This window comes from Somniosus microcephalus, chromosome 4 (genome assembly GCF_052327205.1).
Source record: "Somniosus microcephalus isolate GS21.2 chromosome 4, FLI_Smic_1.0, whole genome shotgun sequence".
Taxonomy (NCBI): Eukaryota; Metazoa; Chordata; class Chondrichthyes; order Squaliformes; family Somniosidae; genus Somniosus; species Somniosus microcephalus.
In genome coordinates, this window is record NC_140990.1 from 149,879,470 (window position 1) to 149,906,800 (window position 27,331).

General features: G+C 47.0%; 1 protein-coding gene across 1 annotated transcript; it reads right to left on the minus strand.

Moving 5' to 3' along the window:
• Positions 1-1,017: 1,017 nt before the first annotated feature.
• On the minus strand, positions 1,018-26,275 carry LOC147119912 (uncharacterized). Its single transcript, XM_085984179.1, has 4 exons — positions 25,878-26,275; positions 25,586-25,811; positions 4,845-5,507; positions 1,018-1,125 (listed from the first exon to the last, which is right to left on the minus strand). Exons 1-4 carry the CDS (start codon positions 26,273-26,275, stop codon positions 1,018-1,020), a joined length of 1,395 nt encoding a protein of 464 aa, XP_085840305.1.
• Positions 26,276-27,331: the final 1,056 nt, after the last annotated feature.

The window sequence follows — 27,331 nt, forward strand, 5'->3', positions numbered from 1 at the left end:
AGCGTCCTGGAGTTCCCACAATTTTTTTTCCATTCATGGGATCTGGACGTCGCTGGCAAGGCCAGCATTTATTGCCCATCCCTCATTGCCCTTGAGAAGGTGGTGGTGAGCCACCTTCTTGAACCGCTGCAGTCCGTGTGGTGAAGGAACTCCCACAGTGCTGTTAGAGAGGGAGTTCCAGGATTTTGACCCAGCGACGATGAAGGATCGGCGATATACTTCTAAGTCAGGATGGTGTGTGATTTGGAGTGGAACTTGGAGGTGGTGGGGTTCCCATGCGCCTGCTGCCCTTATCCTTCTAGGTGGAAGAGGTCGTGGGTTTGGGAGGTGCTGCCGAAGAAGCCTTGGCGAGTTGCTGTAGTGCCTCTTGTAGATGGTACACACTGCAGCCACGGTACGCTGGTGGAAGGATTGAATGTTTAAGGTGGTGGATGGGGTGCCAATCAAGCGGGCTGCTTTGTCCTGGATGGTGTCGAGCTTCTTGAGTGTTGTTGGAGCAGCACTCATCCAGGCAAGTGGAGAGTATTCCATCGCACTCCTAACTTGTGCCTTGTAGATGGTGGAAAGGCACAGGATGTGCATCCGCTGGACCGAGTTGCCCTGCTGTGCCTTTAAGTATTCGACTATTAACTAACTTTTTTTAAAGTAACTTAACAGAAATAAACTCGAGACTTAAAAACAATCCCTCCTCAATCTGCTCCTTCCCTTGTGCTGAGGTCACTTACCTCGCTCCCTGACACTGGCGCTCCCTCCGGGCTCTTGGGCCTGTCTTTATCTGCGGCCGCTCCTCTCGCTGTCCTGCAGCTCCGCTCTCGTGCCTATTAACTTGAGTTCTGTGGCTCCATTCCTCCTTTTCAGTCAGATGTCTCCACCGCCTTCTTCCTCGCCACCAATTCCTGCGCCCACTCTGCTTGTGAATCACTGCGTTTGCGAATCTCCCGGCTCTCTCTCCAAGCTCTGTGCTCAAGCTCAGTATTTGAAACAATGATCTCGATGCAGGAAATAGTGCACGGTGTGTTAGTTCCAGGAGATTAAATCAAGGACACCATCACAATCAGCAAAGACAATGACAAAGATCAGAACATTCCAAAGGCTGTCACATGCAGGACCTGTGGAGGAGTTGTACTAACCACATCCAAGAAGCGTTAAACCATGCACACAATAACTGATTTCAAATCTGAAGCAAGAGAGTTCTTTCAAGGGTTGGTTGAAAGGAATTTCAGATGAGTATAAAGTGAGAAACTGTAGTTCGGTCTATGACACCCACAAGCTATGTAGTCAAACGGAACCAGCTTGGGGTTAGATGTGGTAGAAGGTGAACTAGGTGAGAAGTTGACAGAGTTCACAGAAACCCCACAGTGCAGATAGAGGCCATTTCGGCCCATCGAGCCTGCACCGACACATATCCCACCCGAACCCCGTAACTCCTACACCAACACATATCCCACTCTATCCCCGTAACCCCACGTATTTAATCCCCCTAACACTAAGGGTCAATTTATCATAGCCAATCAACCTAACCCGCACATCTTTGGACTGTGGGAGGAAACCGGAGCACCCGGAGAAAACCCACGCAAACACGGGGAGAATGTGCAAACTCCACACAGACAGTCACCCGAGGCCAGATTCGAACCCGGGTCCCTGGAGCTGTGAGGCAACAGTGCTAACCACTACGCCACCGTGATATAATCAAGAGTAAGAAAAGCCCAAAAATGGAACAGTCGGTAACAGAACATCAATAGGTCTCCTCTGATCATGGAGAAATCAAATATTCAATACACTGTCTTTGAAACAAAGTTGCTTTATTCAATATTTATACAGAATATTAATCTTCAGTCAAGTATAGGGGTTATTAAGATCAGCAAAAACACACTTTGACTGTGTACTAGAGGCGGAAGTATTACCATTAGATAGGAGCAGACTAAGAAAGACTAGAATGCATGTACGTAAACGCACAAAGTGTGAATAAGGTTGGTGAGCTACAAGCACAATTAGTGCGGCAATATGATGTGGCAATAATGGCAACGTGGCTTAAAAACGGTGAGGAGTGGGCACTTAAAATTCAAGAGTACAAGGTGTTCAGAAAACATAGTGAAGGAAAAAAGGGAGGTTGGGTGGCAGTGCTGATTAAGGAAGATGTAGTGTTGCAAAGGGAGAATGTTCTTGAGGGGACAAGAACAGAATCCATTTGGTTAGAGTTGAGGAGCAAAAAGGGTATGATCACGCTGTTGGGGGTATTCTATAGGCCTCCAAATAGTGAGAGGGAGGTAGAGGAGCAAATCTGCAGGGAAATCGCAGAGATATGCCAGAGCTAAAGAGTGGTGATATTGGGCGACTTTAATTACCCAAATATCGATTGGGATAATGCTAGGGTAAAGGCAAAGGAGGGGGAGGGAATTTCTGAAATGTGTTCAGGAGAATTTCCTTGACCAGTATGTTCTTGCCCCAACTAGGAAGGAGGCTTTGCTGGATCTGGTGCTGGGGAATGAGGTGGGCCAGGTCGACCGAGTGTCTGTGGGAGAACACTTGGGTACGAGTGATCATCGTATCATAAGATTTAGATTAGCAATGGAGAGGAGCAAGGAACAATCTAGAGTGGAACTTCTAAACTGGAATAGGGCTAACTTCAATGGTATGCGAAAGGATCTAGCCAGGGTAAAATGGAACCGAAGACTGACAGGAAAAACTGTAATGGAGCAATGGGTGATCTTTAAGGAGGAGATGTTCCAAGTACAATTTCAAAATGCACATCATTATAAAATACATTTCCTGATTCAATTATTTCTAGTCCATATAATCAATTTTAATTTCAGCAACAAATTATGACCAGGCTTTGTGATTTTACAAAGAAGACAAAAGTAACAATTGTGTTTGGATGCGAGCCATTTATCCTCCCCTTCGAGCAATGTGTTTTGGAAAATAGGATTACACAGGATATACGGCACAGAAACACACCATTCAGCCCAACCAGTCCATGCCGGCGTTTATGCTCCACTCGAGTCTCCTCCCGTCTTTCTTCATCTAACTCTATCAGCATAACCCTCTATTACCTTCTCCCTCATATGCTTGTCTAGCCTCCCCTTAAATGTATCTATACTATTCACTTCAACCACTCCCTGTGGTAGCGAGTTCCACGTTCTCACCACTCTCTGGGTAAAGAAGTTTTTCCTGAATTCCCTATTTGATTTCTTGGTGACTATCTTATATTGATGGCCTCTAGTTATGCTCTTCACCACAAGTGGAAACACTCTCTCTGTATCTACTCTATCAAAACCTTTCATAATTTTAAAGACCTCTATTAGGTCATCACTCAGCCCTCTTTTTTCAAGAGAAAAAAGACCCAGCCTGTTCATCCTTTCCTGACAGGTATACCCTCTCATTTCTGGTATCATCCTTGTAAATCTTCTCTGCACCCTCTCCAATGCCTCTATATCCTTTTTATAATATGGTGACCAGAATTGTACGCAGTGCTCCAAGTGTGGTCTAACCAAGGTTCGATACAAGTTTAACATAACTTCACTACTTTTCCATTCTATAACAATTCAATTCTATAACAATCGATCCCAATAATTTAACCCAATAGGTTAAAGTCTTAAGTCCAATTTTGTCAGCACGCTGCGACATTCGATGTCTGCAGATAACGGGAGATAAATTCTTAAAACTGCTGGATCTCTTGCTTTGCCATCAACCTCTTATCAAACTGGAGCTGGCATTGCCTAATATGGTCGTCTCTGGCTACTGCACAGTCCAGAGACACAAGTCTGCATTTTCTTCAACACACATCAACAACATTAGAAGCAGTAAAAACACTGTGGCCTTCCTGGGGCAGCACAAACCACTAGTCTCCAGACTTTCCTTATCCCAACATCATATTTCTGATCGAAACATTCTGTGATGAAAATATCCAAGGCCAGTTGGTTGCAAACACCAGCTGTTGCTCAGTGAAATCTATCTCTCTAATGATACCAACCACATTTTCCCCGATATCGAATGAACTAAACATGAACACCTTTCAGAAGCTGAATTAACCGAGTTCCATATGCCAACACCCCTCTCATCTTCCATTTACTTCAATTGAATGGAAACCGACAGATTGGACCAGTCAGGATTTGAAAGATATTTACAACAGATTCTAGATGTTCTTAGAGTTGGGATCTTTCTCTATTCTGTCCACTCGAGGAGTTAGATAACAGACTTTCTCCTGTGAATATAGAGCTGGGGTATTGGGCCGTGATGTGTTCACTTGTTCATCTTGTTGACTCTAAACCTTTGCCAATTATATGATGTAATCTGTTTATTTCTACGTATATTTTTAAATACACTTGCTGAGTGGATTCAAATTTAAATTGAAAGCAGGTTTGCAGGCATGATGCTCTATTCACACATCGAAGGTGAGAGAGATGCTGTGGGAACACACAAAGTCCAGTAGCTGAAAGTGATTAACAGACTGGGTTTTGTGTTTAGTGATCCCGGGCGTGTTACCGAGACCTTCCTTAGATACCAAGGTTAGGAGAGGCACTCTGGAAGGTATGGGGAGCTGGGACTTGCCCATGACAGTAATCGAAGGTACGAGAACTGAAATAATCTCGAGTTTGAAAGGAGAAAAGGCACAAAAATGGAGCAGTCAGTAACACAACATCAATTAGTCTCCTCTTATCTTGGAGACATCAAATATCGACACAGTGTTATTTGACATATCAAAATATTAAACTCCAGCCCAGTTACATGGGTTATTAACATCAGCAGAAACAAACCCCAACTGTCAGAATGAACACGATTCAGTCCGGGATGTGAGTAACAGTAGCAATAACAGCAGAATCCAACCCCTGCAGTCACTTGTGAACTCTCTGGTGTGTCAGCAGGTTGAATGACTGAATAAATCCCTTCCCACACACGGAGCAGGTGAACGGTCTCTCCCCTGTGTGAACTTGCTGGTGTCTCAGCAGGATGGATGACTGAATGACTCCCTTCCCACACTCAGTGCAGGTGAACAGTCTCTCCCCAGTGTGAACTCGCTGGTGTGTCAGCAGGTGTGATGACCGAGTGAATCCCTTCCCACATTCAGAGCAGATGAATGGCCGTTCCCCGGTGTGAACCTGCTGGTGTGTCAGCAGGGTAGATGACCGAGTGAATCCCTTCCCACACTCAGTGCAGCTGAATGGCCTCTCCCCAGTGTGAATTCGCTGGTGTGTCAGCAGTTGAGATGACTGAGTGAATCCCTTCTCACACTCGGAGCAGGTGAATGGCCTCTCCCCAGTGTGAACTCGCTGGTGTTTCAGCAGAGCGGATGACCAAATGAATCCCTTCCCACACTCAGAGCAAGTGAATGGCCTCTCCCCAGTGTGAACTTGCTGGTGCTGTAGCAGGCTGGATAACTGAGTGAATCCCTTCCCACACTCGGAGCAACTGAATGGTCTCTCCCCAGTGCGAACTCGCTGGTGCTGTAACAGGTGGGATGACTGAGTGAATCCCTTCCCACAATCAGAGCAGCTGAACGGGCTCTCCCCAGTGTGAACTCATTGGTGCCTCAGCAGGTGGGATGACTGAGTGAATCTCTTCCCACACACGGAGTACTGAACGGCTTCTCCCCGGTGTGAGTGCGATGATTCATTTCCAGCTCAGATGGGGAATTGAATTCCTTCCCTCAGTCCCTACATTTCCATGGTTTCTCCGTGGTGCGGGTAGTCTTGTGTCTCTCCAGGTTGGACGATCAGTTGATGCCTCGTCCAAACACAGAACACGTGTACGGTTTCTACCTGCTGTGAATGGTGCAATGTTTTTTCAGGCTGTATAACTGGTTAAAGCTCTTTCCACAGTAAGTGCACTGGAACACTCTCACTCAGGTGTGTGTGTCTCGGTGCTTTTCCAGTGACACTGATGTTTGAAATCTTTTCTCACAGACAGAACAGACAAGTATATCTCCTTCCTCATTCAAAGGCTGATGATATTCAGGTCCTGATGAATCGAGTGACTCTGTCAGATCTTGACGTGATGTTTGGTTCGAGTTTCCTGTCTGCAAATTGTCCCCTTCTAATACCCTGTAAAAGGAGTTTACAAAACTCATCACTGTAAGTACAGGACAGAAATTCAGAACAGACAATTCCAGTTTCTACGGAACATTCCTTCCTCTCTTGTTCCTCCAAAGCTGTAAATTCCCGTCGCACACATCGTCCCTCCTCCCTGTGCTAAAATCCAAACACATCGCACGTCTCAAGACAGTTTATTCTTCACTCCCAGTTTTCACCACCATCTCTGGCTGGGTTCAGTTCTACACTCACTGGTTCCCCTCCCTCTCCTCCCCTGAAGGTGCTGACTCTGGCTGGGTTCAGTTCTACACTCACTGGTTCCCCTTCCTCTCCTCCCCCGAAGGTGCTGACTCTGGCTGAGTTCAGTTCCTCACTCACTGGTTCCCCTCCCTCGCCTCCCCTGAAGGTGCTGACTCTGGCTGGGTTCAGTTCTACATTCACTGGTTCCCCTCCCTCTCCTCCCCTGGAGGTGCTGACTCTGGCTGGGTTCAATTCTACACTTACTGGTTCCCCTCCCTCTTCCCCCGAAGGTGCTGACTCTGGCTGGGTTCAGTTCTACACTCACTGGTTCCCCTTCCTCTCCTCCCCTGAAGGTGCTGACTCTGGCTGAGTTCAGTTCCTCACTCACTGGTTCCCCTCCCTCGCCTCCCCTGAAGGTGCTGACTCTGGCTGGGTTCAATTCTACATTCACTGGTTCCCCTCCCTCTCCTCCCCTGAAGGTGCTGACTATGGCTGGGTTCAGTTCTACACTCACTGGTTCCCCTCCCTCTCCTCCTCTGAAGGTGCTGACTCTGGCTGGGTTCAGTTCTACACACACTGGTACCTTCATCTCCTCCCCCGAAGGTGCTGACTCTGGCTGGGTTCAGTTCTACACTCACTGGTTCCCCTCCCTCTCCTCCCCTGAAGGTGCTGACTCTGGCTGGGTTCAGTTCTACACTCACTGGTTCCCCTCCCTCTCCTCCCCTGAAGGTGCTGACTCAGGCTGGGTTCAGTTCTACACTCACTGGTTCCCCTCCCTCTCCTCCCTGAAGGTGCTGACTCTGGCTGGGTTCAGTTCTACACTCACTGGTTCTCCTCCCCTGAAGGTGCTGATTCTGGCTGGGTTCAGTTCACTCACTGGGACCCTGAAGCCCCGCCCACTATTGCCTCCTGTACAAAGATGGCCGTGCTAATCAAGATGGCGGCATTGTCCCTATTGTCCTTTACCATGATGGCTACCGTTAAACTGGGCCTGTTCCCGGGAAAAAGCCCCGGAGCTGCAAACCGTGAAATCTGTAGGTTCTCATTCAGGGATTGTGGCCCAGACTAGGTGTTTATGAAGCCCACCCCCCCTGTGTGTAACCTGCCTGCGGCCCGCTGATTCGTAATCGGCGCAAAAACTCGTCTCCCGAATCTGACCACCTCCAGCTTTCACCCGGCCTTGATCACAGTGACACTGCGCATGCTCCACCCACAGGCGGCGCTCTGCCTGCGCGCTGGGCTCCTCTCCCTCTTTTAAAATTTAAAATTGAACAATTTATTTACAATTAATGACATTACAGAGCCCAGGTCTCAGCTCTTGGTACAAAGTCACAAGCCATCATTCCCTAATATAATAGCAAAATACTGCGGATACTGGAAATCTGAAATAACAACAGAAAATGCTGGAAATACTCAGTAGGCCAGGCAGCATCCGTGGAGAGAGAGACAGAGTTAACATTTCAGTTCTGATGAAGGGTCCCAGAACTGAAATGTTAACTCTGTTTCTCTCTCCACGGATGCTGCCTGGCCTGCTGAGCATTTCCAGCATTTTCTGTTGTTATTTCAGCCATCATTCCCTACTAGGCAGGGGTCTCGCACACAATTATACAAACATGAGTAATAACCACAATAAGCTTGATCCCAGTAAACACTTTAATCGCTCTTTCCCAGAGTGAGTTCGTCAAGCAGGTTCTCTCCCATGCCATTCCCAGGGAGTTCCCAGTCTCTTCAAGTTGGTGATGTGATCTCCAAGACCCCCGACCATCCCCACTCACCCATCCAAATAGTGGGTCTCCAGGAAGTCACACATGGGTCGGTGGTACCAGTGGAGAGCCCGTGCAGATCCAGCAGACTCCGGCCGACAATCCTCTCCATCCGCAGAACTCCCCGCATCGCCCCCAGACCACCGCTCCATCCACTCTGGCCTCTTCATGGCCGCCAAGATGATTTGGCCTCTACGCTGATTCTGAAACTCCATCAGTCTCTCCTCTTCTCTCTCTCTTGGCACCTCAGTAGCAGCAACCATGATGGTGGTCTCCACTCTGCTCTCTGGCTCCTCCTCTTCCTTATGGTCACAGGGAGAAACCAATCCTCTCCTCTCCTCCTCTCTCCTTGCTGAGACAGCTCGAGGCAGTTGTTTCTCCTTTGATTGGGTGGTTAACAAATCAACTGTAACTTAAGAAAACATCAAACAAAACTTAACAAGTCAAATCAAGATATTGTTGGCCGGGGTGATGATACACTCTTTCCCGGATTGTCCTGGGGTGATGGAGCACGTGTCTCGCCAGGGCAGGCGGTCACTCAACCTGCCTGCACACACCCAACACCGGTGCTCTGTCCGCCCTGCCATTGCTGCTCTCTGCTTCCCTGTGCAAAGGCCGCTGATATTCAGGTCCTGAGCAATCAAAGCAAAGTTGGAGCCCATGGAATAAAAGGGGCAGTGGCAGCATGGGTGCAAAATTGGCCGAGAAAGAAAGACTTGCATTTATATAGCGCCGTTCATGACCACAGCCAATGAAGTACTTTTGGAGTGTAGTCACTGATGTAATGTGGGAAACGCAGCAGCCAATTTATGCACAGCAAGCTCCCACAAACAGCAATGTGATAATGACCAGATAACCTGTGTTAGTTATGTTGATTGAGAGATAAATATTGGCCAGGACAAGGGGGATAACCCCCCTACTCTTCATCTCAGAGAAGTGTAGAAATAATAGGGTAATAATAGTAGGGGATTTCAACTTCCCCAATATTAACTGGGATAGTCAGTGTGTGAAAGGCTTAGAGGATGCGGAATTCTTAAAGTGCAGCCAGGAGAGCTTTTTGAGCCAGCATGTAGAAAGTCCTACACGAGAGGGGTACTGGATCTAATTCTAGGGAATGTAGCGGGGCAAGAGGTAGAAGTGTCAGTAGGAGAGCATTTTGGTGACAGTGACCATAATTCGGTGAGATTTAAGGTAGTCATGGAAAAGGACAAAAATGGACCGGAAATAAAGGTTCTAAATTGGAGGAAGGCCGATTTTAATATGATAAGGCAGGATCTGGCAAAAGTGGATCTTATAGGAAAATCCACATCAGAGCAGTGGGAGTCTTTCAGAAAGGAAATAGAGAGAGTACAACACCAACATGTTCCTGTAAAGGTCAAGGGTGTGACCAACAAGCCCAGGGAACCCTGGATGTCAAAGGATACACAAGAATGGATTAGGAAAAAAAGGGAGGCTTTTGGCAGATAGAAAGGACTAAAAACAGTGTAAGCCCTAGAGGAGTATAGAAAGTGCAGGGGGGTACTTAAAAAAAAAATTAGGAGAGCGAAGTGGGGGTGTGAAAAAGCACTGGTGGGCAAAATAAAGGAAAATCCCAAGGTGTTTTGTAAGTATATTGAGGGCAAGAGGATAACCAGGGAAAGAGTAGTGCCCATTAGGGACCAAAGTGGCAATCTGTGTGTAGAGCTGGAAGATGTAGGTGAGGTTTTAAATGAATATTTTGCATCTGTGTTCACTATGGAGAAGGACGATGTAGGCATAGGAATCAGGCAGGGGGATTGTGATATACTTGAACAAATTAGTATTGAGAGGGAGGAGGTACTAGCGGTTTTAGCAGGCCTAAAAGTGGATAACTCCCCAGGCCCAGACAAGAGGTACCCCAGGCTGCTGTGTGAAGCAAGGGAGGAGATTGCAGGGGTACGATAGCAAAATACTGCAGATGCTGGAAATCCAAAATAACAACAGAGAATGCTGGAAAAACTCAGCAGGTCAGGCAACATCTGTGGAGAGAAATTTGAGTTGACGTTTCGGGTTGAAACCCTTCTTCAAAACTGGAAAGAAAATAAAAAGATCGAAGGCAAAGCTGCGATCGAACATAAGAAGAAAAGGAGACAATAAAATGTGTTAGAAGCCAGATGAGATGGTAATGGGCCCGTGGAGACAAAAGGCAGCTGAGATTAGGGGGCCTGACACAAATTTTCAGAACCTCTCTGGCCACAGGGGAAGTGCCAGAGGACTGGAGGTCAGCTAATGTAGTACCATTATTCAAGAAGGGCAGTAGGGATGAACCAGGGAATTACAGGCCAGTGAGCATAACATCAGTGGAAGGGAAATTATTGGAAAACATTCTGAGGGACAGAATTAGTCTCCACTTGGAGAGGCAAGGATCACTCAAGGATAGTCAGCATGGCTTTGTCAGGGGGAGATCATGTCTAACCAATTTGATTGAATTTTTCAAGCGGCTGACTAGGTGTGTGGATGAGGGTAGTGCAGTTGATGTAGTCTACATGGACTTCAGTAAGGCTTTTGACAAAGTCCCGCGTGGGAGACTGGTCATGAAGATAAGAGCCCATGGGAACCAGGGCAATTTGGCACATTCGATTCAAAATTGGCTTACTGGCAGGAGGCAGTGGGTGATGGTCGAAGGTTGTTTTTGTGACTGGAAGCCTGTGTCCAGTGGTGTACTGCAGGGATCGGTGCTGGGTCCTTTGCTGTTTGTAGTGTACATTAATGATTTAAATATGAATGTAGGAGGTATGATCAGTAAGTTCGCAGATGACACGAAAATTGGTGGAGTGGTAAATAGTGAGGAGGGAAGCCTCAGGCTACAGGACGATATAGACAGGATGGTTAGATGGGCAGAACAGTGACAAATGGAATTTAACCCTGAAAAGTGTGAGGTGATGCATTTTGGGAGGACAAACAAGGCAAGGGAATACACAATGAATGGTAGGATCCTAGGAAGGACAGGATCAGAGGGACCTTGGTGTGCATGTACATAGATCCCTGAAGGCAGCAGGACAGGTTGATTAGGTGGTTAAAAAGGCATATGGGATAATTGCCTTCATTAGCCTAGGCATAGAATATAAGAGCAGGGAGGTTATGATGGAGCTGTACAAAACACTGTTTAGGCCACAGCTGGAATACTGTGTGCAGGGCTGGTCGCCACATTATAGGAAGGATGTGATTGCATTGGAGAGGGTGCAGAGGAGATTCACCAGGATGTTACCTGGGCTGGAGCACTTCAGCTATGAAGAGAGACTGGACAGGCTGGGGTTGTTTTCCATGGAGCAGAGAAGGCTGAGGGGGGACCTGATTGAGGTGTACAAAATTATGAGGGGAATAGATAGGGTAGATAGAAAGGAACTTTTCCCCTTAGTAGTGGGGTCAATAACCAGGGCATAGTTTCAAGGTAAAGGGCAGGCAGTTTAGAGGGGATTTGAGCAAAAACTTTTTCACCCAGAGGGTGGTTGGAATCTGGAACTCACTGCCTGAAAGGGTGGTAGAGGCAGGAACCCTCACAACATTCAAGAAGCACTTAGATGAGCACTTGAAATGACATAGCATACAAGGCTACAGACCAAGTGCTAGAAAATCAAATCAAATCAAATCAAATCAACTTTTATTGTCATTGTTAGTGCACAAGTGCAGTACAACGAAATGTAGGCTTGCGGCTCCCGAGAGTGTACAATTTGGATTAGGACACTTAAACATTTCAACATACATTTGTACATATATATTAGCATAAATATGACCATAATAAAGTGCATCGGCAGATGTGCAGGCTTTAGTGTTTATTTGTGGAGTTCAGTAGGATGACAGCCCTGGGAAAGAAGCTGTTCCTAAATCTGGTCGTACGGGTGCGAATGCATCTGTAGCGTCTTCCAGATGGTAGGAGGGCGAACAGGCTGTGGCTGGGGTGGGTAGGGTCTTTGATGATGGACCGTGCCCTCCGTAGGCAGCGTTTCTGATATATATGTTCTATGGTCGGTAGCCGGGTGCCGGTAATGCGTTGGGCAGTTTTGACTACCCGCTGCAGGGCTTTCCGGTCATGGGAGCTACAGCTGCCGTACCATACCGTGATACAGTTTGTCAGGATGCTCTCTATAGTGCAGCGGTAGAAGTTAGAGAGGATCAGGGGTGACAGATTACATCCCTTCAGCCTCCTCAAGAAATATAGGCGCTGCTGGGCCTTCTTCACCAGAGAGGAGGTGTTGAGGGACCAGGAGAGGTCTTCCGTGATGTGGACTCCAAGGAACTTAAAGCTGGCCACCCTTTCCACCTCCGCCCCATTGATGTGGATGGGGGTGTGACTTCCGCCTTTGGACTTCCTGAAGTCCACGATTATTTCCTTTGTTTTCTTGGTGTTAAGGGCCAGGTTGTTGTCGGCGCACCACTTCACGAGATGCTGGACCTCCTCCCTGTAGGCTGACTCATCGTTGTTGGTGATCTGGCCTACTACCGTGGTGTCATCTGCAAACTTGATGATGGTGTTGGAACCATTAGCAGCCACACAGTCGTGGGTGAAGAGGGAGTAGAGGAGGGGGCTCAGCACACATCCTTGTGGGGCCCCCGTGTTCAGGGTCAGGGGGGGGGAGGTGTGGTTGCCTAATTTGACAGACTGGGGTCTGTTTGTTAGGAAGTCCAGGGTCCAGTTGCAGAGGGAAGTGTTCAGGCCAAGAGTTTGGAGTTTGGTGGCCAGCTTGTTGGGGACGATAGTGTTGAATGCTGAGCTGTAGTCTATAAACAACATTCTGATGTAGGTCTCCTTACCATCTAGGTGATTCAGTGCCGAGTGTAGAGCAGTAGTGATTGCATCCTCCGTTGATCTGTTTGCCCAATAGGCAAACTGGTGTTGGTCAAGGGAGGCAGGAACACTGGCTTTGATGTGGGCTAAGACCAGTCTCTCGAAACACTTCATTATGATGGGTGTGAGTGCGACAGGTCGATAGTCGTTCAGACAAGTCACAGCCGTTTGTTTAGGCACAGGAATAATGGTGGCAGTCTTGAAGCATGTAGAGACTACTGCCTGGGCCAATGACAGGTTGAAGATGGCGGTGAAGACATCAGCCAGCTGATCAGCACATTCCTTGAGTACCCATCCAGGGATGCTATCCGGTCCAGTAGCCTTTCGTGTGTTCACTCTGCGTAAAGCGCCCCTTACGTCGGAGGTCGACAGAGTGAGCACCTGGTCTTCCGGGGGTGGCAAGGCTTTGGTAGCCGGCTCCTTGTTGTCCCTGTCGAAGCAAGCGTAGAAGTTGTTAAGCTCCTCCGGAAGGGAGGCGTCGCTGACCGGGGGACTGGTGTTTTTGCCCTTGTAGTCAGTGATGGCCTGGATGCCTTGCCACATGCGCCGGGGATTAGAATAGACAGGGCTTGAATGCCGGCATGGACACGATGGGCCGAAGGGCCTCTTTCTGTTCTGTATAACTCTATGACTCTATGAAATAGTGCCTTGGGATCTTTTACATCCACCTGAGAGAGCAGACAGGGCCTCACTTTAACGGACTGGAGGAAGGTACGCAGTGGTGTTCCCCAGGGCTCAGTACGTGGAACTCTGCTTTTCCTGATATATATTAATGACTTGGGCTTGAGTCTACAGGGCACTATTTCAAAATTTGCAGATGACACAAAACTTGGAAGTATAGTGAACAGTGAGGAGGATAGCGATAGACTTCAAGAGGACATAGACAGGCTGGTGGAATGGGCGGACACGTGGCAGATTAAATTTAACACAGAAAAGCGCAAAGTGATACATTTTGGTAGAAAGACTGAGGAGAGGAAATATAAAATAAAGGGTACAATCCTAAAGGGGGTGCATGAACAGAGAGACCTAGGGGTATATGTGCACAAATCATTGAAGGAGGCAGAGCAGGTTGAGAAAGGGATGAGAGACTTCAGTTACGTGGATAGACTGGAGAAACTCGGATTGTTCTCCTTGGAGCAAAGACGATTGAGAGGAGATTAGATAGAGGGGTTCAAAATCATGAGGGGTCTGGACAGAGTAGATAGATTGAAACAAATTTTTTACAGGGCTTGACAGGGTAAATGCAGGGAGGATGTTTTCCCTGGCTGGGGAGTCTAGAACCAGGGGTCAAAGTCTCAGAATAAGAGGTCGGCCATTTAGGACTGAGATGAGGAGAAATTTCTTCACTCAGAGGGTGGTGAATCTTTGGAGTTCCCTACCCCAGGGGGCTGTGGAGGCTCAATCGTTGAGCATATTCAAGACAGAGATTTATAGATTTTTGGATATTAAGGGAATCAAGGGATATGGAGATAGTGCAGGAAAGTGGAGATGAGGTAGAAGATCAGCCATCTTCTGAATGGGGGAGCAGGCTCGAGGATCCAAATGGCCTACTCCTGCTCGTATTTCTCATGTTCTTATGTAAACTGTTCCCATTGACAGAAGGGTCGAGAACCAGAGGACACAGATTTAATGTAATTGGCAAAAGAACCAAAGGCAACATGAGAAAAAGCTTTTTTACGCAGCGAGTGGTTACGATCTGGAATGCACTGCCTGAAAGGGTGCTGGAGGCAGACTTGATCATGGCTTTCAAAAGGGAGTTGGATAAGTATCTGAAATAAAAATATTTGGAGGGATCCGGGGAAATGGTGGGGGGGGTGGGACTAGCTGAAGTGTTCTTGCAGAGAGCCGGAACAGGCTCAACGGGCTGAACGGCCTCCTTCTGTGCTGTAACCATTCTATGATTCTATGAACCTAGCGACTCTGTCAGATCTTGACCTGATGTTTGGCTTGAGCTTCCTGTCTGTAAACGCTCCACTTCTAACACCCTGTAAACGGAGTGGAGAAAGGGGTAAGAGGGAGAAAGCTGTCGCCCTTTCCCAGCCCAGGCGCAGTGAAGCTGATATTCAGCCCCCACTGCTGCCCAGGTTGGTTGAAATACCCACAAGCCCCCGCGCTCCTCCCGCCGCTGACACAGCGCATGCGTCACATGGCTCCGCACACTCACGCTCGATCTGCACCGCGCATGCTCGGCACGCACACACACACACACACACACACACACACACACAGGGCTGTGGGGCTTTGTTTCCCTTCTCCAGTCCCTTGTTCAGGGCCCTGGGGCCAGGGGAGGCTGTGGGACTTTATTCCCCTTCTCCAGTCCCGTGTTCAGACCCTGGGGGCCAGGGGAGGCTGTGGGACTTTATTCCCCTTCTCCAGACCCTTGTTCAGGGCCCTGGGGCCAGGGGAGGCTGTGGGCTTTATTCCCCTTCTCCAGTCCCTTGTTCAGGGCCCTGGGGCCAGGGGAGGCTGTGGGACTTTATTCCCCTTCTCCAGTCCCTTGTTCAGGGCCCTGGGGCCAGGGGAGGCTGTGGGACTTTATTCCCCTTCTCCAGTCCTGTGTTCAGACCCTGGGGCCAGGGGAGGCTGTGGGCTTTATTCCCCTTCTCCAGTCCTGTGTTCAGACCCTGGGGGCCAGGGGAGGCTGTGGGACTTTATTCCCCTTCTCCAGTCCCTTGTTCAGAGCCCTGGGGCCAGGGGAGGCTGTGGGGTTTTATTCCCCTTCTCCAGACCCTTGTTCAGGGCCCTGGGGCCAGGGGAGGCTGTGGGCTTTATTCCCCTTCTCCAGCCCCTTGTTCAGGGCCCTGGGGCCAGGGGAGGCTGTGGGGTTTTATTCCCCTTCTCCAGCCCCTTGTTCAGGGCCCTGGGGCCAGGGGAGGCTGTGGGGTTTTATTCCCCTTCTCCAGCCCCTTGTTCAGGGCCCTGGGGCCAGGGGAGGCTGTGGGGTTTTATTCCCCTTCTCCAGACCCTTGTTCAGACCCTGCAGCCAGGGGAGGCTGTGGGTCTTTATTCCCCTTCTCCAGTCCGTTGTTCAGACCCTGCAGCCAGGGGAGGCTGTGGGGCTTTATACTGTGCGTCTAGTGTAATATAAAGAGAGACAGGGTCTCATGTAATATAAACAGAGACAGGGTCTAGTGTAATATAAACAGAGACAGGGTCTGGTGTAATATAAACAGAGACAGGGTCTAGTGTAATGTAAACAGAGACAGGGTCTAGCGTAATATAAACAGAGACAGGGTCTAGTGTAATATAAACAGAGACAGGGTCTTGTGTAATATAATCAGAGACAGGGTCTAGTGTAATATAAACAGAGACAGGGTCTAGTGTAATATAAACAGAGACAGGGTCTAGTGTAATATAAACAGAGACAGGGTCTAGTGTAATATAAACAGAGACAGGGTCTAGTGTAATATAAACAGAGACAGGGTCTAGTGTAATATAAACAGAGACAGGGTCGAGTGTAATATAAACAGAGACAGGGTCTAGTGTAATATAAACAGAGACAGGGTATTGTGCAATATAAACAGAGACAGGGTCTTGTGTAATATAAACAGAGTGCGGCATCGGCAGCGGGTGGAGGCGGAGCAGCGCGGCAGAGTGACTACAAGAGGCCCCAGAGGCTCAGGTAGGCCTCAGTGCGGCATCGGCAGCGGGTGGAGGCGGAGCAGCGCGGCAGAGTGACTACAAGAGGCCCCAGAGGCTCAGGTAGACCTCAGTGCAGCATCGGTAGCGGCTGGAGGCGGAGCAGCGCGGCAGAGCGACTACAAGAGGCCCCAGAGCCTCAGGTAGGCCTCAGTGCGGCATCGGCAGTGGGTGGAGGCGGAGCAGCGCGGCAGAGTGACTACAAGAGGCCCCAGAGGCTCAGGTAGGCCTCAGTGCGGCATCGGCAGCGGGTGGAGGCGGAGCAGCGCGGCAGAGCGACTACAAGAGGCCCCAGAGGCTCAGGTAGGCCTCAGTGCCGCATCGGCAGTGGGTGCAGGCGGAGCAGCACAGCAGAGCGACTACAAGAGGCCCCAGCGGCTCAGGTAGGCCTCAGTGCGGCATCGGCAGCGGGTGGAGGCGGAGCAGCGCGGCAGAGCGACTACAAGAGGCCCCAGAGGCTCAGGTAGGCCTCAGTGCGACATCGGCAGCAGGTGGAGGTGGAGCAGCGCGGCAGAGCGACTACAAGAGGCCCCAGAGGCTAAGGTAGGCGTACCAATCTCCAATCTCAGGCAAGGAGAGAGGTAAAAAGTATTCGAGGTGTGACGTCACCACAAAACAGGTAGGTGATTGGTTGGAGTATTTCTCTCGTTTTAAAACTTTAAGTCTGTGGTTTATAGTTTTTAAGGTTGCTGTGGCATACCAGGGACAGTTTGTAAACCAGAGGGATTGATTTAATTTAAATTGAATTAATTAAAGGGGATACTAGCATCTAAAATCGTGCAGAGGGTGTCCATAACTAACAATAAAAAATTTAATTAATTACATAGAATGGAGCAGGTGATGTGTTACTGTTGCGAGATGTGGGAGCCGGTGAACCCCATTGAGGCGCACGGTGATAACATCTGTGACAAGTGTCTGCTGCTACAGGAACTCCAGCTCCGTGTTGATGAGCTGGAGTCTGAGCTTCAGACACTGTGACCCATCAGGGAGGGGGAGAAGTACCTGGACCCTGTGTATCAGGAGGTGATCACACCTATGAAGTTAAGTAATTCAGATGTAGCCCATGGTCAGGGACAGGACGGTGTGACTACGAGTGAGGCAGGTATGGGGATCCAGGAGGTAGAGCTGCAGGAGCCGCAGCGCTTGCCCTTGACCAACAGGTTCGAGGTTCTTACTCCCTGTGGGGACAGGAGCAGGGACTGCAGGGACGATGAGCAACCTGGCCACAGCACCGTGGAACGGGGGGCCATTCAAGAGGGGGGAGTAAATAGAAATGTTGTAGTGGTAGGGGATAGTATTATTAGGGGGATAGATAGAGTTCTCTGCAGCCGAGAGCGAGAGTCCCGAAGGCTGTGTTGCCTACCCAGTGCCAGGGTTAAGGACATCCCTTCTGGGCTGGAAAGAAACTTGAAGTGGGACAGGGTGGATCCAGTTGTCGTGGTCCATGTTGGTACAAACGATGTAGATAGGACTAGGAAGCCGGTTCTGTTAAAGGAGTATGAGCAGCTAGGGGTCAAATTAAAAAACAGAACCTCAAGGGTAATAATCTCTGGATTATTACCTGAGCCACGAGCGAATTTGGCTAGGACAAATAAAATTAGAGAGTTAAATGCGTGGCTCAAAGACTGGTGTGGGAGAAATGGGTTTTGCTTCCTGGGACACTGGCATCAGTACTTGGGCAGGAGGGAGCTGTTCCGTTGGGACGGGCTTCACTTGGCCAGTGCTGGGACTAGAGTCCTGGCGGATCATATAACTAGGGCTGTAGAGAGGGCTTTAAACTAACTAGTGGGGGGGAGGTTCCTAGAGAGCAAATAATAAAAATGACAACAGAGAAGGTCATAGACTTAGGTAGCAGTGGGGAAATCAAAAACCAGAGCGTGTCAGGAAGGGGCAGAAGGTATGGAGTAAAAGGTAAAGTAATAAAAAGGGAAAAAGCAGGAACTAAGTGTCACAAAACATATTTGAAAGTTCTCTATCTGAATGCACGTAGCATTCGTAACAAAATAGACGAGTTAATGGCACAAATAACTACATATGGGTATGATCTTGTGGCCATTACAGAAACATGGCTGCAGGGTGACAATGCCTGGGAATTAAACATACCAGGTTATTTAACGATCAGGAAGGACAGGCAGAAAGGAAGGGGAGGTGGGGTGGCTATGTTAATAAAGGAAGGAATCACTATAATACGGAGAAATGATATTGGGTCAAAAGATCAGGATAATGAAACAGTTTGGGTGGAGGTAAGGAATAATAAGGGGAAAAAAACACCAGTGGGCATAGTCTATAGGCCTCTGAACAGTTGCAAATCTGTTGGACGGAGTATCAATCAGGAAATAGTTGAGGCTTGTAATAAGGGAGCATCTATAATTATGGGGGATTTTAACTATCATATTAATTGGACAAATCAAATTGGGCAGGGCTGCCTTGAGGATGAGTTCATTGAGTGTATTAGGGATGGGTTTCTTGAGCAGTATGTAACTGAACCGACCAGGTGGCAAGCAACCTTAGATCTGGTCCTGTGTAACGAGACAGGATTAATTAAAAATGTCCTAGTAAAGGATCCCCTTGGAATGAGTGACCATAACATGGTTGAATTCCATATTCAATTAGAGGGTGAGAAGGTTGGATCTCAAACAAGCGTGCTAAGCTTGAATAAAGGAGACTATGAAGGTATGAGAGCGGAATTGAGTAGAGTGGATTGGGAAAATAGATTAAAGGGTAAGGCAATACATGATCAGTGGTGTACATTTAAGGAGTTATTTTACAACTTCCAAAAAATATATATTCCACTGAGAAGAAAAGGGTGTAAAAGAAAAGACAGCCATCCGTGGCTAAGTAAAGAAATTAAGGATAGTATTCGACTAAAAACAAGGGCATATAAGGTAGCCAAATCTAGAGGGAGGATAGAGGATTGGGAAAACTTTAAAAGACAGCAAAAAATAACAAAAAGATTGATTAAGAAAGGGAAGTTAGATTATGAAAGTAAATTAGCAAAAAATATAAAAACAGATAGTAAGAGTTTTTATAGTTATATAAAAAGAAAAAGGGTGGCTAAAGTAAATGTTGGTCCCTTAGAGGATGAGACTGGGAAATTAATGGTGGGAAATATGGAGATGGCAAAAACACTGAATGAATATTTTGAATCAGTCATTACAGTAGAAGACACTAAGAATATCCCAACACTGGACAAACAGGGGGCTATAGGGGGGGAGGAGCTTAACACGATCAAAATCACTAAGGAAGTGGTACTCGGTAAAATAATGGGACTCAAGGTGGATAAATCACCTGGACCTGATGGTTTACATCCTAGGGTCTTGAGGGAAGTGACAGTTGGGATTGTGGATGCATTGGTAATAATTTTCCAAAGCTCCCTGGACTCAGCAAAGGTCCCGGCAGACTGGAAAACTGCTAATGTAATGCCCTTATTTAAAAAGGGCAGTAGACAGAAGGCTGGAAACTATAGACCGGTTAGCCTAACATCTGTGGTAGGTAAAATATTGGAGTCCATTATTAAGGAGACAGTAACAGGACATTTGGATAATCATAATTTAATAAGACAAAGTCAGCATGGTTTTATGAAGGGGAAGTCATGTTTGACAAATTTGCTGGAGTTCTTTGAGGAAGTAATATATAGGGTGGATAAAGGGGAACCAGTGGATGTAGTGTATTGAGACTTCCAAAAGGCATTTGACAAGGTGCCACACAAAAGATTATTGCTTAAGATAAAAAATCACGGGATTGGGGGTAATATTCTGGCATGGATAGAGGATTGGCTATCTAACAGAAGGCACAGAGTTGGGATAAATGGTTCATTCTCAGACTGGCAATCAGTAACTAGTGGTGTTCCGCTGGGGTCAGTGCTGGGTCCCCAACTCTTTACAATCTATATTAACGATTTGGAGGAGGGGACCGAGTGTAACATATCAAAGTTTGCAGATGATACTAAGATGGGAGGGAAAGTAGTGAGTGAGGAGGACATAAAAAACCTGCAAAGTGACATAGACAGGCTAAGTAAGTGGGCAGAGATTTGGCAGATGGAATACAATACTGGAAAGTGTGAGGTTATGCACTTTGGCAGGAAAAATCGTGAGCAAGTTATTATCTTAATGGCAAGAAACTGGAAAGTACTGAAGTACAAAGGGATCTGGGGGTCCTGGTGCACAAAACTCAAAAGGTTAGTATGCAGGTGCAGCAAGTGATTAAGAAGGCCAATGGAATGTTGGCTTTCATTGCTAGGGGGATAGAATATAAAAATAGGGAGGTATTGCTTCAGTTGTACAAGGTATTGGTGAGACCGCACCTGGAATACTGCATACAGTTTTGGTGTCCATACTTAAGACAATACATACTTGCTCTCGAGTCAGTACAAAGAAGGTTCACTCGGTTAATCCCGGGGATGAGGGGATGGACATATGAGGAGATGTTGAGTAGATTGGGACGCTACTCATTGGAGTTCAGAAGAATGAGAGGCGATCTTATTGAAACATATAAGATTGTGAAGGGGTTGGATCGGGTGGATGCAGGGAGGATGTTCCCGATGATGGGTGAAATTAGAACTAGATGGCATAGTCTTAGAATAAGGGGCTGCTCTTTCAAAACTGAGATGAGGAGGAGCTACTCCACTCAGAGGGTGGTAGGTCCATGGAATATGCTGCCCCAAAAAGCTGTAGGAGCTACAGCATTACATAAATTTAAAACAGAAATAGACAGTTTCCTAGAAGTAAAGGGAATTAAGGGTTATGGGGAGCGGGCAGGAATTTGGACATGAGTCTAGGTGCGGATCGGTCATGGCCCTTTGGGTAGCAGAGCAGGCCCAGGGGCCGTGTAGTCTGATCCTGCTCCTATTTCGTGTGTCTAATTCTGTTAGATTCAGGAGATGGTTCTGTGATAGTAGATTGGCGGTTAGGATCAGATCAGCCATGATCTTATTGAATGGCGGAGCAGGCTCGAGGGGCCGATTGGCCTACTCCTGCTCCTATTTCTTATGTTCTTATGTTCTATGTAGACAGGGTCTAGTGTAATATAAACAGAGACAGGGTCTAGTGTAATATAAACAGAGACAGGGTCTAGTGTAATATAAACAGATACAGGGTCTAGTGTAACATAAACCGAGATAGGGTCTAGTGTAATAGAAACAGAGATAGGGTCTAGTGTAATATAAACGGAGACAGGGTCTAGTGTAATATATACAGAGACAGGGTCTAGTGTACTATAAACAGAGATAGGGTCTAGTGTAATATAAACAGAGACAGGGTCTAGTGTAATATAAACAGAGACAGGGTCGAGTATAATATAAACAGAGACAGGGTCTAGTGTAATATAAACAGAGATAGGGTCCAGTGTAATATAAACAGAGACAGGGTCTAGTGTAATATAAACAGATACAGGGTCTAGTGTAATATAAACCGAGATAGGGTCTAGTGTAATAGAAACAGAGATAGGGTCTAGTGTAATATAAACGGAGACAGGGTCTAGTGTAATATATACAGAGACAGGGTCTAGTGTACTATAAACAGAGATAGGGTCTAGTGCAATATAAACAGAGACAGGGTCTAGTGTAATATAAACAGAGACAGGGTCGAGTATAATATAAACAGAGACAGGGTCTAGTGTAATATAAACAGAGATAGGGTCCAGTGTAATATAAACAGAGACAGGGACTAGTGTAATATAAACAGAGACAGGGTCTAGTGTAATATAAACAGAGATAGGGTCCAGTGTAATATAAACAGAGACAGGGTCTAGTGTAATATAAACAGAGACAGGGTCTAGTGTAATATAAACAGAGACAGGGTCGAGTATAATATAAACAGAGATAGGGTCCAGTGTAATATAAACAGAGACAGGGTCTAGTGTAATATAAACAGAGACAGGGTCTAGTGCAATATAAACAGAGACAGGGTCTAGTGTAATATAAACAGAGACAGGGTCGAGTATAATATAAACAGAGATAGGGTCTAGTGTAATATAAACAGAGACAGGGTCTAGTGTAATATAAACAGAGACAGGGTCTAGTGTAATATAAACAGAGACAGGGCAGTGTAATAGAAACAGAGACAGGGACTCGTGAAATATAAACAGAGACAGGGTCTACTGTAATATAAACATAGAAAAAAAAGTAGAAACTTAGAAAAATAGGAGCTGGAATAGGCCATTCGGCCCTTCGAGCCTGCTCCGCCATACAAAATAATCATGGCTGATCCTCTATCTCAATACCATATTCCCGCTCTCTCCCCATACCCCTTGATGCCTATTTGTGTCTCAAAATCTATCTATCTCCTTATATATGTTCAGTGATTGGCCTCCACAGCCTTCTGTGGCAGAGAATTCCACAGGTTCACCACCCTCTGAATGAAGAAATTTCTCCTCATCTCAGTCGCAAATGTTCTACCCCGTATCCTGAGACTGTGACCCCTCGTTCTAGACCCCCCAGCAAGGGGAAGCATCCTCCCTGCATCCAGTCTGTCTAGCCCTGTCAGAATGTTATACGTTTCAATGAGATCCCCTCTCATTCTTCTAAACGCTAGTGAATACAGGCCTAGTCGACCCAATCTCTCCTCATATGACAGTCCTGCCATCCCAGGACTCAGTCTGGTGAACCTTCGCTGCACTCCCTCTATGGCAAGTATATCCTTTCTTAGGTAAGGAGACCAAAACTGCACACTGTACTCCAGGTGTGGTCTCTCCAAGGCCCTGTATAACTGTAGTAAGACATCCTTGCTCCTGTACTCAAATCCTCTTGCAACAAAGGCCAACAGACCATTTGCCTTCTTAACTGCTTGCTGCACCTGCATGTTTGCTTTCAGTGACTGGTGTACAAGGACATCCAGGTCCCTCTGTAAATCAACATTTCCCAATCTATCACCATTTAAATAATACCCCGCCTTGCTGTTTTTCCTACTGAAGTGGATAACTTCACATTTATCCACGTTATACTGCATCTGCCAAGTATTTGCCCACTCACTCAACTTGTCTAAATCACCATGAAGCCTCTTTGCATCCTCCTCACAACTCACAATCCCACCTAGTTTCGTGTCATCAGCAAACTTGGAAAGATTACATTTGGTTCCCTCATCCAAATCATTGATATATATTGTGAATAGCTGGGGCCCAAGCACTGAACTCTGCAGTACCCCACTGGTCACCGCCTGCCACCCTGAAAAAGACCCATTTATTCCTACTCTCTGTTTCCTGCCTGTTAACCAATTTTCAATCCATGCCAGTATATTACCCCCAATCGCATGTGGTTTAATTTTGCACACTAATTTCTTATGTGGGACTTTATCAAAGGTCTTCTGAAAATCCAAATACACCACATCCACTGTTTCTCCCTTATCTATTCTACCAGTCACATTCTCAAAAAACTCCAGTAGGTTTGTCAAACACGATTTCCCTTTCATAAATCCATGTTGACTTTGTCTAATCCCTTTGATATTTTCTAAGTGTCCTTCATAATAGACTCTAGCATTTTCCCTACTACTGATGTTAGGCTAACCGGTCTGTAGTTCCCTGTTTTCTCTCTCCCTCCTTTTTTAAATATTGGGGTTACGTTTGCCACCCTCCAATCTGCAGGAACTGTTCCATAATCTATGGAATTTTGGAAGATGACAACCAATGCATCCACTATTTCCATGGCTACCACTTTTAGTTCTCTGGGATGCAGATTATCAGGCCCTGATATTTTAAATGGGTTTATTTTAAATGAGCGAACATCTGTCTTAAAATAGTAGACTCAGGACTATCACACAAACACATATTTTGCGACCACGAGTTGCACACGCACCTGTAGGGACTGCGCCAGTCCTGGGTTTAGGCAGGCTCAGAACGCACTAAAATCTGGAACTTGCGATCTGTCAAGAATCTTCTCGACAGAGCCTCCACATTCCCGTGAGTTGGGACTCTGTGGGTGGAGAGTTTCACTATTTGCCCAACTTCACCCGCTGAATGCCTGTGAAATTCTTACGCCTGGTGAAAGAAGGAGTAAGGCCTGCTTTTACCAGCATAAGACTTAAAAAAAGAAAAATTAAATGTTATCACTTATTTATACATTAAAAACCCTGTCTAATAAGGTAAGTTTATTTGTAGCCCCGTTAAAACATATAATTTTTGGTTAAAATATTTAATATTTAATTAAATGGCATTTTAATTAATGTTAAATATGTAATTAAATAAAAATTCATTTCCTGTGTTTATGTATATTTTAAGTGATCCCCATTCCTACTGATGGGGATTCTGTACGTACGGAACTCCCATAGTATGAATGGGGATTCCCTTCTTTTATTGGTTGGGCCGGCCCACGTGATCCCAGGGGTGCTTGCAAACCACATGCGCCCCGGGATAAGTGGGCCTCTGCCCGCGCGCACATGGAGAGACCCAGAATCACAAGCCGTCATCTCTCCCAGGCCACCAGGTAAATTCGTAGATATTTTACAGGTCGGAGGAATCTGCCCACGGGAAACCTCCGATCGCAAATGTTGGGCCATTAAATCTTCATGGAATAATTACCAGTCATTTTTAGACTGGAAACTTAACCCTGCCGTTTCATTTTCAGTCAGGAACAGATCGCAGTTTGACACCAATCTTTGATTTGACAGCACGTTTCCAGCATTCACCGTTGTTCTTCCTGACTCTAAACACTGTTGTATAGGAGCCTTCTGTTCCATGTCTAGGAGCTCTGACCCATGGAAGGGAGTGGCTGGGACACATTCCTTACAGGCCTCAAGATTAACCTGCACGGGGACATTGCTGTCAGTGAAGAGAGATGAGAAAGACCAAAGTGCCGTTTGCCCCTCTCAGTGTGGCCCTGAAGGACTGTGTCCAGGCTGTAGTTCTGTTCCCGCCATACAATCCTCCCCCCAGGTTGTCCTTTCTGAGCTCCAGCCAGGTGATGCTAAACACTCAGGTGGGAATGACAAAAATCCACAACAATGTGTTTAAAGCAAACTGATTTATTTGACATATATCCAGAATATTAAATTCCAGCCCAGTTGCAGGGTTTATTAACATCAGCAGAAATAAACCACAACTGTCAGAATGAACATGATTCAGTCCAGGATGTAATTAACAGTAGCAATAACATCAGAATCCAACATCTGCAGTCATTTGTGAACTCGCTGGTGTTTCAGCAGGCTAGGTGACTGAGTGAATCCCTTCCCACACTCAGAGCAGGTGAACGGTCTCTCCCCAGTGTGAACTCGTTGGTGTGTCAGCAGTTGGGAGGACTGAGTGAATCCCTTCCCACACACGGAGCAGGTGAATGGCTTCTCCCCAGTGTGAACTTGCTGGTGTACAATGAGGTGAGATGATCGCCTGAACCCAGTCCCGCAGTGAGAGCACCTGAACCGTCTCTCTTCAGTGTGAACACATTGATGGCGTGTCAGTTTACCGGAAATTTTACAGCACTTTCCGCAGTCCAGGCATTTAAAAGGTCTCTCGTCAGTGTGAACTCGCCAGTGCTGCAGCAGGGTAGATGACCGAGTGAATCCCTTCCCACACTCAGAGCAGGTGAATGGCCTCTCCCCTGTGTGAACTCGCTGGTGTGTCAGCAGGCGGGATGAACACGTAAATCCCTTCCCATACTCGGAGCAGGTGAACGGCCTCTTCCCAGTGTGAACTTGCTGGTGTGTCAGCAGGTCATATGACCAAGTGAATCGCTTCCTACACTCAGAGCAGTTGAACGGCCTCTCCCCGGTGTGACTGCGTCTGTGTCTCGACAGGCCAGAGGATTGGCTGAAGCCTCGTCCGCATACAGAACACGTGTACAGTTTCTCCCTGCTCTGAACGGTGCTTTCTGCTTCCATTTTCAAAGCTCCTAATGAATTGAGTGACTCTGTCAGATCTTGAAATGATGTTTGTTTTGAGCTTCCTGTCTGCAAATCCTCCCCTTCTAACACCCTTCAAAATGAAGTTAAAACAGGAAAAAGGGAGGGTGAGAGAGAACCCACAAAAACACAAAGACAGGTTGTGAAATTAAGCTCAATGAATCTGGGAATTTGTGGGGTCGGCACCAGAAAAATGTGACCTAAAAGCTGCCAGATTGTTGTAAAACCCAACTGGTTCACTAATGTCCTTCAGGTAGGCTGGGCCTACACAAGACTCTGGCCTCTATGGGAGGAGAGAGAGCGAGGTGGGAGGGGGAAGGGTGAAGGAGAGTGATTTATACATCTGCAACTCGAGTAGAACTTTGACAGCACCTCCCAAACACGCAACCTCCACCACCTAGAAGGACAAGGGCAGCAGGTGCATGGGAACAACATCACCTCCCAGTTACCCTCCAAGTCACACACTATCCTGACTTGGGCATACATCGCCGTTCCTACATCGTCGCTGGGTGAAAATCCTGGTACTCCTTACCTAACAGCATTCTGAGAGTACCTTCATCACACGGACTGCAGAGGTTCGAGATGAAGGCCCAGCATCACCTTCTCAACGGGCAACTGGGGACTGGCAATATATGCTGGCCTTGCTAGTGACATCCACATCGAATGAATTTTAAAAATCTGTATATATAAAATAGATTGAAAGCCTCTACAGAAATACTTGTTCCTAAAATGATAATCTTTTACACTGTATGGACAGTGTCTGTTTAGCAACTTAAACTCCCCTAGAATCCACTTCCCTTCACAGTCCCACATTGGAAATTGTTGGGTCCCACTGGGCTCAGAAGTACTGGGGGTTAAACCCAGCAGCTTCTCCCCCCTCTCCACTCCAGCTCAAACTGATGCAACAAGAAAGCCCTACACATGAGTCCAGGGAATGAGTTCCACATCCACCGCCCACCCTGATGCTAACAGGCTCTGAATTGCTCCCGCTGCTGTATAAATGCAAGTTGTTGTGTTTCTTGCCTGGGGAAGTCA